Here is a 13,847-nt window from a genome sequence, read left to right on the forward strand (position 1 = left end):
CCATTCAAATTTCTTCCCTTTATGCGTTAATGCAGTCAAGGGTTTTGCTATTCTGGAAAAGTCTTGGATGAACCTTCTGTAGTAACCAGCTAGTCCTAAAAACTGGCGTATGTGTTTCGGAGTTTTCGGGGTTTCCCACTTTTCAACAGTTTCTATCTTTGCCGGATCCACCTTAATACCTTCTTTGTTCACTATGTGACCGAGGAATTGAACTTCTTCCAACCAAAATGCACACTTTGAAAACTTAGCGTACAATTTTTCCTTCCTCAATACTTCTAACACCTTTCTCAAATGTTCACCGTGTTCTTGGTCATTCTTTGAGTAAATAAGTATGTCATCAATGAAAACAATGACAAACTTGTCAAGGTATGGTCCACACACTCGGTTCATAAGGTCCATGAACACAGCTGGTGCATTAGTTAAACCAAACGGCATGACCATAAACTCGTAATGACTGTAACGTGTTCTGAAAGCAGTCTTTGGAATATCATCTTCTTTCACCCGCATTTGATGATACCCGGAACGTAAGTCAATCTTTGAATAAACAGACGAGCCTTGTAGTTGATCAAATAAGTCGTCGATTCTCGGTAGTGGGTAGCGGTTCTTGATGGTAAGTTTGTTCAACTCTCGGTAGTCGATACACAACCTGAATATACCATCTTTCTTCTTGACAAACAAAACAGGAGCTCCCCACGGTGATGTGCTTGGTCGAATGAAACCACGCTCTAAAAGTTCTTGTAATTGGCTTTGCAGTTCTTTCATCTCGCTGGGTGCGAGTCTGTAAGGAGCACGAGCTATTGGTGCAGCTCCTGGTACAAGATCTATTTGAAATTCAACGGATCGATGTGGGGGTAATCCCGGTAATTCTTTCGAAAATACATCGGGAAATTCTTTTGCAATGGGAACATCATTGATGCTCTTTTCTTCAGTTTGTACTTTCTCGACGTGTGCTAGAACAGCATAGCAACCTTTTCTTATTAGTTTTTGTGCCTTCAAATTACTAATAAGATGTAGCTTCGTGTTGCCCTTTTCTCCGTACACCATTAAGGGTTTTCCTTTTTCTCGTATAATGCGAATTGCATTTTTGTAACAAACGATCTCTGCTTTCACTTATTTCAACCAGTCCATACCGATTATCACATCAAAACTCCCTAACTCTACTGGTATCAAATCAACCTTAAATGTTTCGCTAACCAGTTTAATTTCTCGATTCCGACATATATTATCTGCTGAAATTAATTTACCATTTGCTAATTCGAGTAAAAATTTACTATCCAAAGGCATCAATGGACAACTTAATTTAGCACAAAAATCCCTACTCATATAGCTTCTATCCGCACCCGAATCAAATAAAACGTAAGCAGATTTATTGTCAATAAGAAACGTACCCGTAACAAGCTCCGGGTCTTCCTGTGCCTCTGCCGCATTAATATTGAAAACTCTTCCGCGGCCTTGTCCATTCGTATTCTCCTGGTTCGGGAAATTTCTAATAATGTGGCCCGGTTTTCCACATTTATAACAAACTACATTGGCATAACTTGCTCCGACACTACTTGCTCCGCCATTACTCGTTCCGACACCATTTGTTCCTTTCGTTCTATTAACCCCTGGTCCGTAGACCTCACACTTCGCCGCGCTATGACCATTTCTTTTACACTTGTTGCAAAATTTGGTGCAGAACCCCGAGTGATACTTTTCACACCTTTGGCATAGCTGCTTCTGATTGTTGTTGTTGTTGCGGTTATTATTGTTGTTGGGATGATTGTTGTAGTTGCTGTTGCTGTTGTTGTTGTTGTTGTTGTTGGGCCGTTTGTTGTAGTTGCGATTGATGTTGCGATTGTTGGGATAATTGTTGCGATTATTGTTGTAATTGCTGTTGTTGTTGTATTAGTGATTCTTATCACCGTTTTCCTCCCACTTTCTTTTGACTTGCTTCACATTGGTCTCTTCAGCAGTCTGTTCTTTAATTCTTTCTTCAATCTGGTTCACTAGTTTGTGAGCCATTCTACATGCCTGTTGTATGGAGGCGAGCTCGTGTGAACTTATATCTTCTTGGATTCTTTCCGGTAATCCTTTCACAAACGCGTCGATCTTCTCTTCCTCATCTTCGAATGCTCCCGGACACAATAGGCACAATTCTGTGAATCGTCTTTCATACGTGGTAATATCAAATCCTTGGGTTCGTAACCCTCTAAGTTCTGTCTTGAGCTTATTGACCTCGGTTCTGGGACGATACTTCTCGTTCATCAAGTGCTTGAATGCTGACCACGGTAGTGCGTACGCATCGTCTTGTCCCACTTGCTCTAGATAGGTATTCCACCATGTTAACGCAGAACCTGTGAAGGTATGCGTAGCGTACTTCACTTTGTCCTCTTCAGTACACTTACTTATGGCAAACACCGATTCGACCTTCTCGGTCCACCGTTTCAATCCGATTGGTCCTTCGGTTCCATCAAATTCCAAAGGTTTGCAGGCAGTGAATTCTTTGTAGGTGCATCCTACACGATTTCCTGTACTGCTAGATCCAAGGTTATTGTTGGTATGTAGCGCAGCCTGTACTGCGGCTATGTTTGAAGCTAGAAAAGTACGGAATTCCTCTTCATTCATATTCACGGTGTGTCGAGTAGTCGGTGCCATTTCCTTCAAAATAGTCAAATGGAACAAGTTAATCATACAGAATATTAAGAGTAGTTAATAGTATTTCGTAGCATAATATGAACTCATTTATAAAAGCTTTTTCTTCATATTAGCGTTTTATAAGTTTAAATTCGGGTAGTACCTACCCGTTAAGTTCATACTTAGTAGCTAATATACAATTCAACTACTACAATTCTATATGAAAAACTGATTATAATAATATTTCGCGTTCAAACTTTTATACAATATTTTACAAACTTACAATACCGCTTATTTTACATAAAGCATGAAATATAGCACACAATAACTTTGATACAAGATAGTTGTGAAGATAATTCTAGCTAGTACACAAGTCGTTCAGCAAAGGCAATAAAGACACGTAATTCATACGTCCAGAAACAAGTCATGCATTCTGGTTTTACTAGGACTACTTCCCATCCTTGGTCTTGTGGAACATAACCATTATGGCCGTTGATAAGACAGCGTGTTGTAACGTCATCAAAGGGACGAGGGTTACGTAATGACCAACAGTCTCGTAATAACCTAAAAACCTCATTTCTTACCCCAATTACCGACTCCGTCACTTGTGGGAACATTTTGTTTAATAGTTGTAGCCCGATGTTCATGTTCTCACTTTGGTGAGAAGCGAACATTACTAACCCGTAAGCATAACATGCTTCTTTATGTTGCATGTTAGCCGCTTTTTCTAAATCACGAAGTCCTATATTCGGATATACTGAGTCAAAATAATTTCTTAACCCGTTGCGTAAAATAGCATTTGGGTTCCCCGCAATATATGCGTCAAAGTAAACACATCGTAACTTATGGATTTCCCAATGTGATATTCCCCATCTTCCGAACGAAAGCCTTTTATAAACCAAGGCATTCTTGGAACGTTCTTCGAATGTCTTACAAACTGATCTTGCCTTAAATAGTTGTGCCGAGGAATTCTGACCGACTCTAGACAAGATTTCATCAATCATGTCTCCGGGTAGGTCTCTTAAAATATTGGGTTGTCTATCCATTTTGTGTTTTTATACTGTAAAATAGACAAGAGTTAGATTCATAAAAAAATACTTATTAATACAAGCAATTTTTACATATATCATAAAGCATAAGCACACTATATTACATATATTACACCACACGAATATAACTATCTTATTCCGACTCGCTCGTTTCTTCTTGTTCGGTTTTGGTTCGTTTTGCCAAGTTTCTAGGGATATATGATGTTCCCCTAATACGAGCCGTCGTTATCCACATTGGTTTAGAAAAACCTGGTGGTTTAGAGGTTCCCGGGTCATTGTTACAACTTAAGGACTTCGGGGGTTGACGATACATATAAAGTTCATCGGGGTTGGAATTAGATTTCTCTGTTTTTATGCCCTTTCCCTTATTATTTTCTTTTGCCTTTTTAAATTCAGTTGGGGTAATTTCTATAACATCATCGGAATTCTCGTCGGAATCCGATTCATCGGAGAATTGGTAATCCTCCCAATATTTTGCTTCCTTGGCGGAAACACCATTGACCATGATTAACCTTGATCGGTTGGTTGAGGATTCTCTTTTACTTAACCGTTTTATTATTTCCCCCACCGATTCTATTTCTTCTTCCGGTTCCGATTCTTCTTCCGGTTCCGATTCTTCTTCCGGTTCCGACTCTTCTTCCGGTTCCTCTTCGGGAACTTGTGAATCAGTCCACGAATCATTCCAATTTACATTGGACTCTTCATTATTATTAGGTGAGTCAATGGGACTTGTTCTAGAGGTAGACATCTATCACATAATATCAAACACGATAAGAGATTAATATATCACATAATATTCATATGTTAAAAATATATAGTTTCCAACAAAAATGTTAAGCAATCATTTTTAAAGAAAACACGGTCGAAGTCCAGACTCACTAATGCATCCTAACAAACTCGATAAGACACACTAATGCAAATTTTCTGGTTCTCTAAGACCAACGCTCGGATACCAACTGAAATGTCCCGTTCTTATTGATTAAAAACGTTCCATATTAATTGATTTCGTTGCGAGGTTTTGACCTCTATATGAGACGTTTTTCAAAGACTGCATTCATTTTAAAACAAACCATAACCTTTATTTCATCAATAAAGGTTTAAAAAGCTTTACGTAGATTATCAAATAATGATAATCTAAAATATCCTGTTTACACACGACCATTACATAATGGTTTACAATACAAATATGTTACAACAAAATAAGTTTCTTGAATGCAGTTTTTACACAATATCATACAAGCATGGACTCCAATTCTCGTCCTTATTTAAGTATGCGACAGCGGAAGCTCTTAATAATCACCTGAGAATAAACATGCTTAAAACGTCAACAAAAATGTTGGTGAGTTATAGGTTTAACCTATATATATCAAATCATAATAATAGACCACAAGATTTCATATTTCAATACACATCTCATACATAGAGATAAAAATCATTCATATGGTGAACACCTGGTAACCGACAATGACAAGATGCATATATAAGAATATCCCCATCATTCCGGGACACCCTTCGGATATGATATAAATTTCGAAGTACTAAAGCATCCGGTACTTTGGATGGGGTTTGTTAGGCCCAATAGATCTATCTTTAGGATTCGCGTCAATTAGGGTGTCTGTTCCCTAATTCTTAGATTACCAGACTTAATAAAAAGGGGCATATTCGATTTCGATAATTCAACCATAGAATGTAGTTTCACGTACTTGTGTCTATTTTGTAAATCATTTATAAAACCTGCATGTATTCTCATCCCAAAAATATTAGATTTTAAAAGTGGGACTATAACTCACTTTCACAGATTTTTACTTCGTCGGGAAGTAAGACTTGGCCACTGGTTGATTCACGAACCTATAACAATATATACATATATATCAAAGTATGTTCAAAATATATTTACAACACTTTTAATATATTTTGATGTTTTAAGTTTATTAAGTCAGCTGTCCTCGTTAGTAACCTACAACTAGTTGTCCACAGTTAGATGTACAGAAATAAATCGATAAATATTATCTTGAATCAATCCACGACCCAGTGTATACGTATCTCAGTATTGATCACAACTCAAACTATATATATTTTGGAATCAACCTCAACCCTGTATAGCTAACTCCAACATTCACATATAGAGTGTCTATGGTTGTTCCGAAATATATATAGATGTGTCGACATGATAGGTCGAAACATTGTATACGTGTCTATGGTATTTCAAGATTACATAATATATAATACAAGTTGATTAAGTTATGGTTGGAATAGATTTGTTACCAATTTTCACGTAGCTAAAATGAGAAAAATTATCCAATCTTGTTTTACCCATAACTTCTTCATTTTAAATCCGTTTTGAGTGAATCAAATTGCTATGGTTTCATATTGAACTCTATTTTATGAATCTAAACAAAAAAATATAGGTTTCTAGTCGGAAAAATAAGTTACAAGTCGTTTTTGTAAAGGTAGTTATTTCAGTCGAAAGAACGACGTCTAGATGACCATTTTAGAAAACATACTTCCACTTTGAGTTTAACCATAATTTTTGGATATAGTTTCATGTTCATAATAAAAATCATTTTCTCAGAATAACAACTTTTAAATCAAAGTTTATCATAGTTTTTAATTAACTAACCCAAAACAGCCCGCGGTGTTACTACGACGGCGTAAATCCGGTTTTACGGTGTTTTTCGTGTTTCCAGGTTTTAAATCATTAAGTTAGCATATCATATAGATATAGAACATGTGTTTAGTTGATTTTAAAAGTCAAGTTAGAAGGATTAACTTTTGTTTGCGAACAAGTTTAGAATTAACTAAACTATGTTCTAGTGATTACAAGTTTAAACCTTCGAATAAGATAGCTTTATATGTATGAATCGAATGATGTTATGAACATCATTACTACCTTAAGTTCCTTGGATAAACCTACTGGAAAAGAGAAAAATGGATCTAGCTTCAATGGATCCTTGGATGGCTCGAAGTTCTTGAAGCAGAATCATGACACGAAAACAAGTTCAAGTAAGATCATCACTTGAAATAAGATTGTTATAGTTATAGAAATTGAACCAAAGTTTGAATATGATTATTACCTTGTATTAGAATGATAACCTACTGTAAGAAACAAATATTTCTTGAGGTTGGATGATCACCTTACAAGATTGGAAGTGAGCTAGCAAACTTGAAAGTATTCTTGATTTTATGAAACTAGAACTTTTGGAATTTATGAAGAACACTTAGAACTTGAAGATAGAACTTGAGAGAGATCAATTAGATGAAGAAAATTGAAGAATGAAAGTGTTTGTAGGTGTTTTTGGTCGTTGGTGTATGGATTAGATATAAAGGATATGTTATTTTGTTTTCATGTAAATAAGTCATGAATGATTACTCATATTTTTGTAATTTTATGAGATATTTCATGCTAGTTGCCAAATGATGGTTCCCACATGTGTTAGGTGACTCACATGGGCTGCTAAGAGCTGATCATTGGAGTGTATATACCAATAGTACATACATCTAAAAGCTGTGTATTGTACGAGTACGAATACGGGTGCATACGAGTAGAATTGTTGATGAAACTGAACGAGGATGTAATTGTAAGCATTTTTGTTAAGTAGAAGTATTTTGATAAGTGTCTTGAAGTCTTTCAAAAGTGTATGAATACATATTAAAACACTACATGTATATACATTTTAACTGAGTCGTTAAGTCATCGTTAGTCGTTACATGTAAATGTTGTTTTGAAACCTTTAGGTTAGCGATCTTGTTAAATGTTGTTAACCCAATGTTTATAATATCAAAAGAGATTTTAAATTATTATATTATCATGATATTATGATGTACGAATATCTCTTAATATGATATATATACATTAAATGTCGTTACAACGATAAACGTTACATATATGTCTCGTTTCAAAATCATTAAGTTAGTAGTCTTGTTTTTACATATGTAGTTCATTGTTAATATAATTAATGATATGTTTACTTATCATAATATCATGTTAACTATATATATAACCATATATATGTCATCATATAGTTTTTTACAAGTTTTAACGTTCGTGAATCACCGGTCAACTTGGGTGGTCAATTGTCTATATGAAACCTATTTCAATTAATCAAGTCTTAACAAGTTTGATTGCTTAACATGTTGGAAACATTTAATCATGTAAATATCAATCTCAATTAATATATATAAACATGGAAAAGTTCGGGTCACTACAAACCCCCTGTGTTGGGGGTCGATTTTAATTTTTGAATAAAGTGTGGGGGGGCTTGTGTGGTGTTACTTGAAAGAAAGAAGGGAAAAGGGAAGGAAAAAAAAAGTGAAAAGACGATAATACCCCTAATACTATTCATAAGTTTTGTCTAATATTTGAGTGGAGTTTATTTAAGATATTTTATGAAAATTTTGATTTGACGCTTTATCCCCCTATGTTGGGGGTCGATTTTAATTTTTGAACAAAGTGTGGGGGCCTTGTGTGGTGTTACTTGAAAGAAAGAAGGGAAAAGGGAAAAAAAAAAGGTGAAAAGACGATAATAACCCTGGCACTATTTATAAGTTTTGTCTAATAATTAATATTGTAATATGTTTAATATATTAATAATTAGGTATAGAAAGGTTTTTTTTCCCAAAAAGAAAAACATACTAATACTAATATAAATTAAAGTAGATTTGATGATTTTTTTTTTTAACAACAGATCTAAACCACTCACGCGATCATTACCACTCACGCGATCATTTCATGCAGTTTCATAAACTGTCCTCAACCGCTGCTTTGGGGGAAAACCGGACCAATCTGAGAGCATAGCCGGTAAAAATCTCTTTTTCGCTACCCCGCAACACAATGTGAGAAATGCGACTTTGGGTGAATTTCAAGAATCAAGATTATTATTGTAGCTTCCGGGAGTCGAACTCCTCAGCTCTAACAAAAGAATTGAGGTCACTACTACTTGAGAAACCTTGCTTTTGCTCGTCGCTGACACACCTCTCCTAACTATTGTCCATTTATTTTGAAATAATCTCTTTGGAAGGGACAATTTTACATATGCTGCCTTCAAAGTAGATTTGATGATGTAATCGTAGTTGTGTTATAAGTGATGATGATTCAAACGATTTGTTTAAATTCGTACGGTCAACTTAAAACAAACATACATGAACAACATTTAGAACAAATAGTTATACTTACTCTACTACTTCACCGCACGAGATGAAGAAAAAAAATAACTTTGGTTCTATTCGTTTATTTTCATTTCATGGCTTAATTTATAACGTTGAAAGTTAATTTGTTAATGCTATTGCCTCTCTTAATTATTTTTTACCATTCTTTCTAGCTTCTTACTAGTGTTTTTCACACACACACACACACTCATATATAATCATTGTCTAAAAAATTTTTACTACAAAATATTAGTTTTTCAGTTTGATAGTATAATGGAGATTATAAGTTCATTTACAATCATGAAGCTCACACACCATTCAACTTGTTATTTGAGACACACCTAAATTAATTAATGGAAGTTACCTTTCAGTAGGTCTCGACTCAAAGACCTCAAGGATTATCAATACATGGATGGAGAAACAACTCGAAATGTGGTGTATCACACGCTTACGGGATCACACAACAGCAATGCACAAACTGTGTGAACAATGGTGTTGCGGTTCTAGTGTCTGTCCATCAGTAACTATGGAGATTGTGGGCGTTAAATGATATGGTGTCGGTATGAAATACTCTGGGATGAACGACGAAGAGTACTTTTAACGATAATAGAATAGAACAGTTGCTAAATACAGAAGACGCACATAGAAATAATACGAATAATAAAAACCTGGGCTTACTTTTATACCCAGCTCAGCCTCATATTAATATAACAAGCTCATATGTAAACATATGTAGTATTATATTCTATATATAAGTAGTAATATAAGCAGGAAACATTGGTGTAGGACAGCAGCACACGAAATATCCTAAACTCATTGGATGTTTAGAGCCATGAATAAGTTCTGTTTTCGAGCATGCTCTGGAATAAGCCTGTGGACTGTCTCTCTAGATACGCCAGCAAGTTCTGTAATACCAAAACTCATTTAACGATACAAAAATGATGAAAATGTGAGCTCTGGATAAACACAGTTGTCCGAGGTATAATAGATTATAAACCTAGTGAAGAGTTAGAATTTTAATAGCATGTGGTTATGTAACAGTAAACTTATTTCTAGGGAAATTATTTTGTTAGAAAGTGGGTTAGGACTAGAAGTGGTATGTTGGGAGGGTGAATGTGTTGGATAGCCGTTTCAGGTCAGAAAGTGTAATTATTTACTGTAGGTCAAAACGGGTCAGGCCGAGCCACATGCATAAATTTATCCATTTTCCTAAGGTAGTAAATAATCAAGATGCTATATATGATTACAAAAAGAATCTCACTAATATTCAATATTTCAGAGGTTTTTATACATTAGGATACACGTACCTAATGTACAATAATGGTATTCAACCCATTTGACCTGTTTCCCTTTTAGTTAAATCTATCAGCTTAATCCATATGACCTTTTAGAGACGAAATATAACCCAAATCAACCCATTTCCGGATAATGGGTCGATTTTGTCACCTTTACCAAGGAGTTGAAGACAGTGGACCACAAGTAAACATTTACCTTCTTTCTTAGATTTGATTATGTTGTCGCGTTTGGTGGTATTGGATCAAATAATAAATATACTTATGCTATTATCATAGTGGCAGGGTACATGAAAGAACTATTGGGTTATAATTGTCATTTACCTTGAGGTTTAAAATTGAAGAGTGGAGGAAGGGGGCGACCGTTAGGAAGGCGGGTACTAGGGTCCCTCAGTTCGTCAAAAAAGGGATGAACACAAGCTTCCAACTAGAAAAAAAAAGTTATAAAAAAATAAGAATTTAAAAAAACAATGCCTAGTTCGTCAAGAGTAGTAAAAGTTTATATAAGACTGAACTTACAGCAGTGCAACGTAAATTGGGTGAATATTGGAAAAACCTACAAACTAGATCCACAGCTTCAGGCGGTAAACGCTTCTGGAAAACCTGAAAAGTAAAAAAATTTCAAGACACATATCATAGTTGACAACACTTTAAGCGCTAAAACGTGAAATGTAATCATCTTTAAGGTATACCTTGTGCCATGGGTGAGGCTTTATTTGAGGGAATCTAAACTCGGTGTAATTCGGATTCATACACTTTATCTCCTCCCTTGTAGGGGTTCCCAAGACCTATATAAACAATAAGACTGCATGAAATCAGTAAAATATATATCGAGTATACATTATGTCTGCCAAAATACTTATATGAATTTCAAAATGTTTTTTTATGAAGAAAAAGTAAATGTCTTTACAATAGTTGAATCAACTTACCTTAATAATCTCAACCAGTTGATCAACACCACTTTCTCCAGGAAATAGAGGCTGCACATTGATTAACTTATAAATATAAATATTGCTTTGTAAAAAAATATTACTTATTACCCCTCTTTACACTCAAACTTCATTGTTAATAATAATACAATTAAAAGACCGTAATTATTGGAATTCTATATGATAACTCAACTACAAATTCTATAACCATATAATTTATAACAAGATATTAGTAGTGTAGTATAGAATTGACATCAACTCGAATATTTCAACAGTGTCCAAAAATGTCCATTTTGGTCATTTCGTCTATAGTTCCCCTAAACAATCTGATTTTTCCAAACACTTGTAACAAGTTGTCTAACTTTGACTGACCAATATCGTAGAACCAGCTATTATATAAATGTAAAGCACAATCAAACGCCACTTAAATACCTGTCCAAGAAGTAGTTCAGCCATCACACAACCTGTTGACCATATATCTATAGCCGTTGTATATTCGGTAGCACCAAATATGAGCTCCGGAGCACGATAATATCTTGAACAGATATATGAAACATTCGGCTCTCCTTTGACCTAGAAAATTTTATATTAATTAAAGATGCTAAAAAAAAGGTTTACAAAATTACGATGTATCTAAACAAATATGCACTTTGTACAGGACTTACTAGGACTTTCGCACTACCAAAGTCACAAATTTTCAGCTGATGTGTGTGTGGATTCACCTGAGAATAACAAATAATGTAAATAAATAAAGCATGCCTAGATCTTTGTTAATTTTACAGTAACAGAATTCATCGAAGTGTGAAGATTCAATAAAAATCTGAATAAAATACTAATTAATTTCATATCAGGGCAAAAATTTCAGTATCATTGTCAAGTTTTCTAAAATGCATTCATAAGTACGGATATAAGACGGAATTAGAAACAAAGAATTAAAGAAGTATTAGGTGCAGAAATAAATTATTGATTTTCAAAAAGAAACTCACTAGTAAATTCTGCGGTTTAATGTCACGGTGACATATCCCGATACAATTGTGAATATAAGCAAGTGCCCTGCATATCTATACCCGAAAAAACATAATTTAGATTTTCTCAAAGTCTAGTAAATTTCTAATCCTTTTATTACTGTCAATCCTTTTGAACGTAATCTATCTATTACTCCATAATAATTAATAGTAATACTAATATAAATGAGGGAAAGTAAACTTAAACTCAAAAGTGACACGTGCCTGATAGGTATACAACTTGACATATATCAAGGGCATTCGTTGGTTCAACCTAGTGTAATGCCTTGCGGTACGGCTTACGGTTTCAGGAACAAAATCAAGAACAAGATTAAGGTAAAGCTCGTCTTTATCCGTGGTTGAAAAGAACGAATGCTTAAGTGCCACAACATTCGGATGGTCCAGCATTTGCATAATCTGTAGCTCCCTATTCTTGTAGCGTTTGTCTTGAAGAACTTTCTTAATAGCAACAATCTCCCCTGTTTCTCTGCATTTTGCCTGCAAAAAAGGGCATCATAAATTTATCATCATCATCATAAAACCCTAAATTATGCACCTAGTCACCCATACTTACTTGAAAAACAGTACCAAAAGAACCAGTCCCTATAACATGCTCTGCTATGTAACTCACAGTCTGTCATGAAATAAAAAGAAAGGATATGATAAACGTTAGAGACAAAGATGATAATGCAGGTTAGTTAACAGATCCAAATGGGTAAGCTTTTGGGTACGTGTCGGGTGGGTTGACTTGACCCATGTTTGTCCATATTTTTGTGAATAAGATAGTGTCAGATGCGATTACAAAAAGTATGTTTTTTCAACAATAATATATGTTCTTCAACAAAATGATTACAAATCGTAAATCGTAATGGCCACATCTAATAAACAAGATGACATTTATGGCATATATCACATTTCCATAATAGATGACACACGTTGTTAGATATCGTAACTTCGTACCTGTTCAGATTGGCCATTACGACCACCAATTGTCGTTCTAATAACATGTCCAGCTTCAGTACCAGCCCCTTGTACTATCTCCGGTTCACTATCCTGAAATATATTTATATTTGAATATTTTATTACAAAATAAATCATGATCAATTAAGGAATAAAACATCAAGTACAAAAAATAGTACTTACACTCACTTTGTCATCGTCTCGTTCCAGCTTGTCCCTAATTCGCATATCAAGAATTCCTCTCCCAAGCCGATCAACGGCACTAGATGATTCACTGAACCCACCAGCAGTTCTAGAACTGCCAACTCCCCCATGTCCTAGGCTGGCAGACGCCATATTATACGCGAGATGAGGACCGACTACCACGATTTGAATATTTGTTAGCCTCTACCAACACTTTCGTAACCCTCGAGTTATTCAAGTTACAAACACGGATTCCTGACAACATAACAAACCACAGACTCTACCAATTAGCCTTACATAATATAATGAGATGCAGAAGAGGTGGCAAAATGAGTGGGCCAGTAGAGTCAGTTAACAAGTCATATCCGTTTAGATAAGAATGGGCAACAATTTATTGAAGGATAAAACGACTCAACATATTCTTGTTCGAATTTCATAGAAGTTCTATAAATTAAGCATTGCTTTAAAAATGATTAGAAATAGAAACCAGAATTAGAATATTATATCATTTAAATACATATCTAATTTATATAAATCTATAAAATTTAAAAGGTTGCAACTTGCACGCATTTGTGTACAGAGACAACCCATTCAACTCAATACATCTTTAACCAAGTTGTTTTAGTTTACAGTTTGATTTGTTACTTGTTAGATATCAAAAAATGACCA

At 34.8% G+C, this 13,847-nt stretch overlaps 1 protein-coding gene across 2 annotated transcripts; it reads right to left on the minus strand.

Moving 5' to 3' along the window:
• Positions 1 to 9,468: 9,468 nt before the first annotated feature.
• LOC139871531 (shaggy-related protein kinase kappa-like) lies at positions 9,469 to 13,428 on the minus strand. 2 transcript variants are annotated; one of them, XM_071859232.1, is made up of 12 exons: positions 13,185 to 13,428; positions 12,996 to 13,088; positions 12,610 to 12,669; positions 12,261 to 12,533; positions 12,018 to 12,092; positions 11,697 to 11,753; positions 11,464 to 11,604; positions 11,032 to 11,082; positions 10,795 to 10,890; positions 10,622 to 10,705; positions 10,427 to 10,529; positions 9,469 to 9,715 (listed from the first exon to the last, which is right to left on the minus strand). In XM_071859232.1, the coding sequence occupies exons 1-12, from the start codon at positions 13,329 to 13,331 to the stop codon at positions 9,624 to 9,626; spliced, it is 1,272 nt and encodes a 423-aa protein (XP_071715333.1). In that variant the 5' UTR covers positions 13,332 to 13,428; the 3' UTR covers positions 9,469 to 9,623. The 2 variants fall into 2 exon arrangements, with proteins under 2 accessions (XP_071715333.1, XP_071715332.1); XM_071859231.1 differs by having other exon boundaries at positions 13,179 to 13,428.
• Positions 13,429 to 13,847: the final 419 nt, after the last annotated feature.

The sequence above is a fragment of the Rutidosis leptorrhynchoides genome, chromosome 10 (assembly GCF_046630445.1).
Source record: "Rutidosis leptorrhynchoides isolate AG116_Rl617_1_P2 chromosome 10, CSIRO_AGI_Rlap_v1, whole genome shotgun sequence".
NCBI lineage: Eukaryota > Viridiplantae > Streptophyta > Magnoliopsida > Asterales > Asteraceae > Rutidosis > Rutidosis leptorrhynchoides.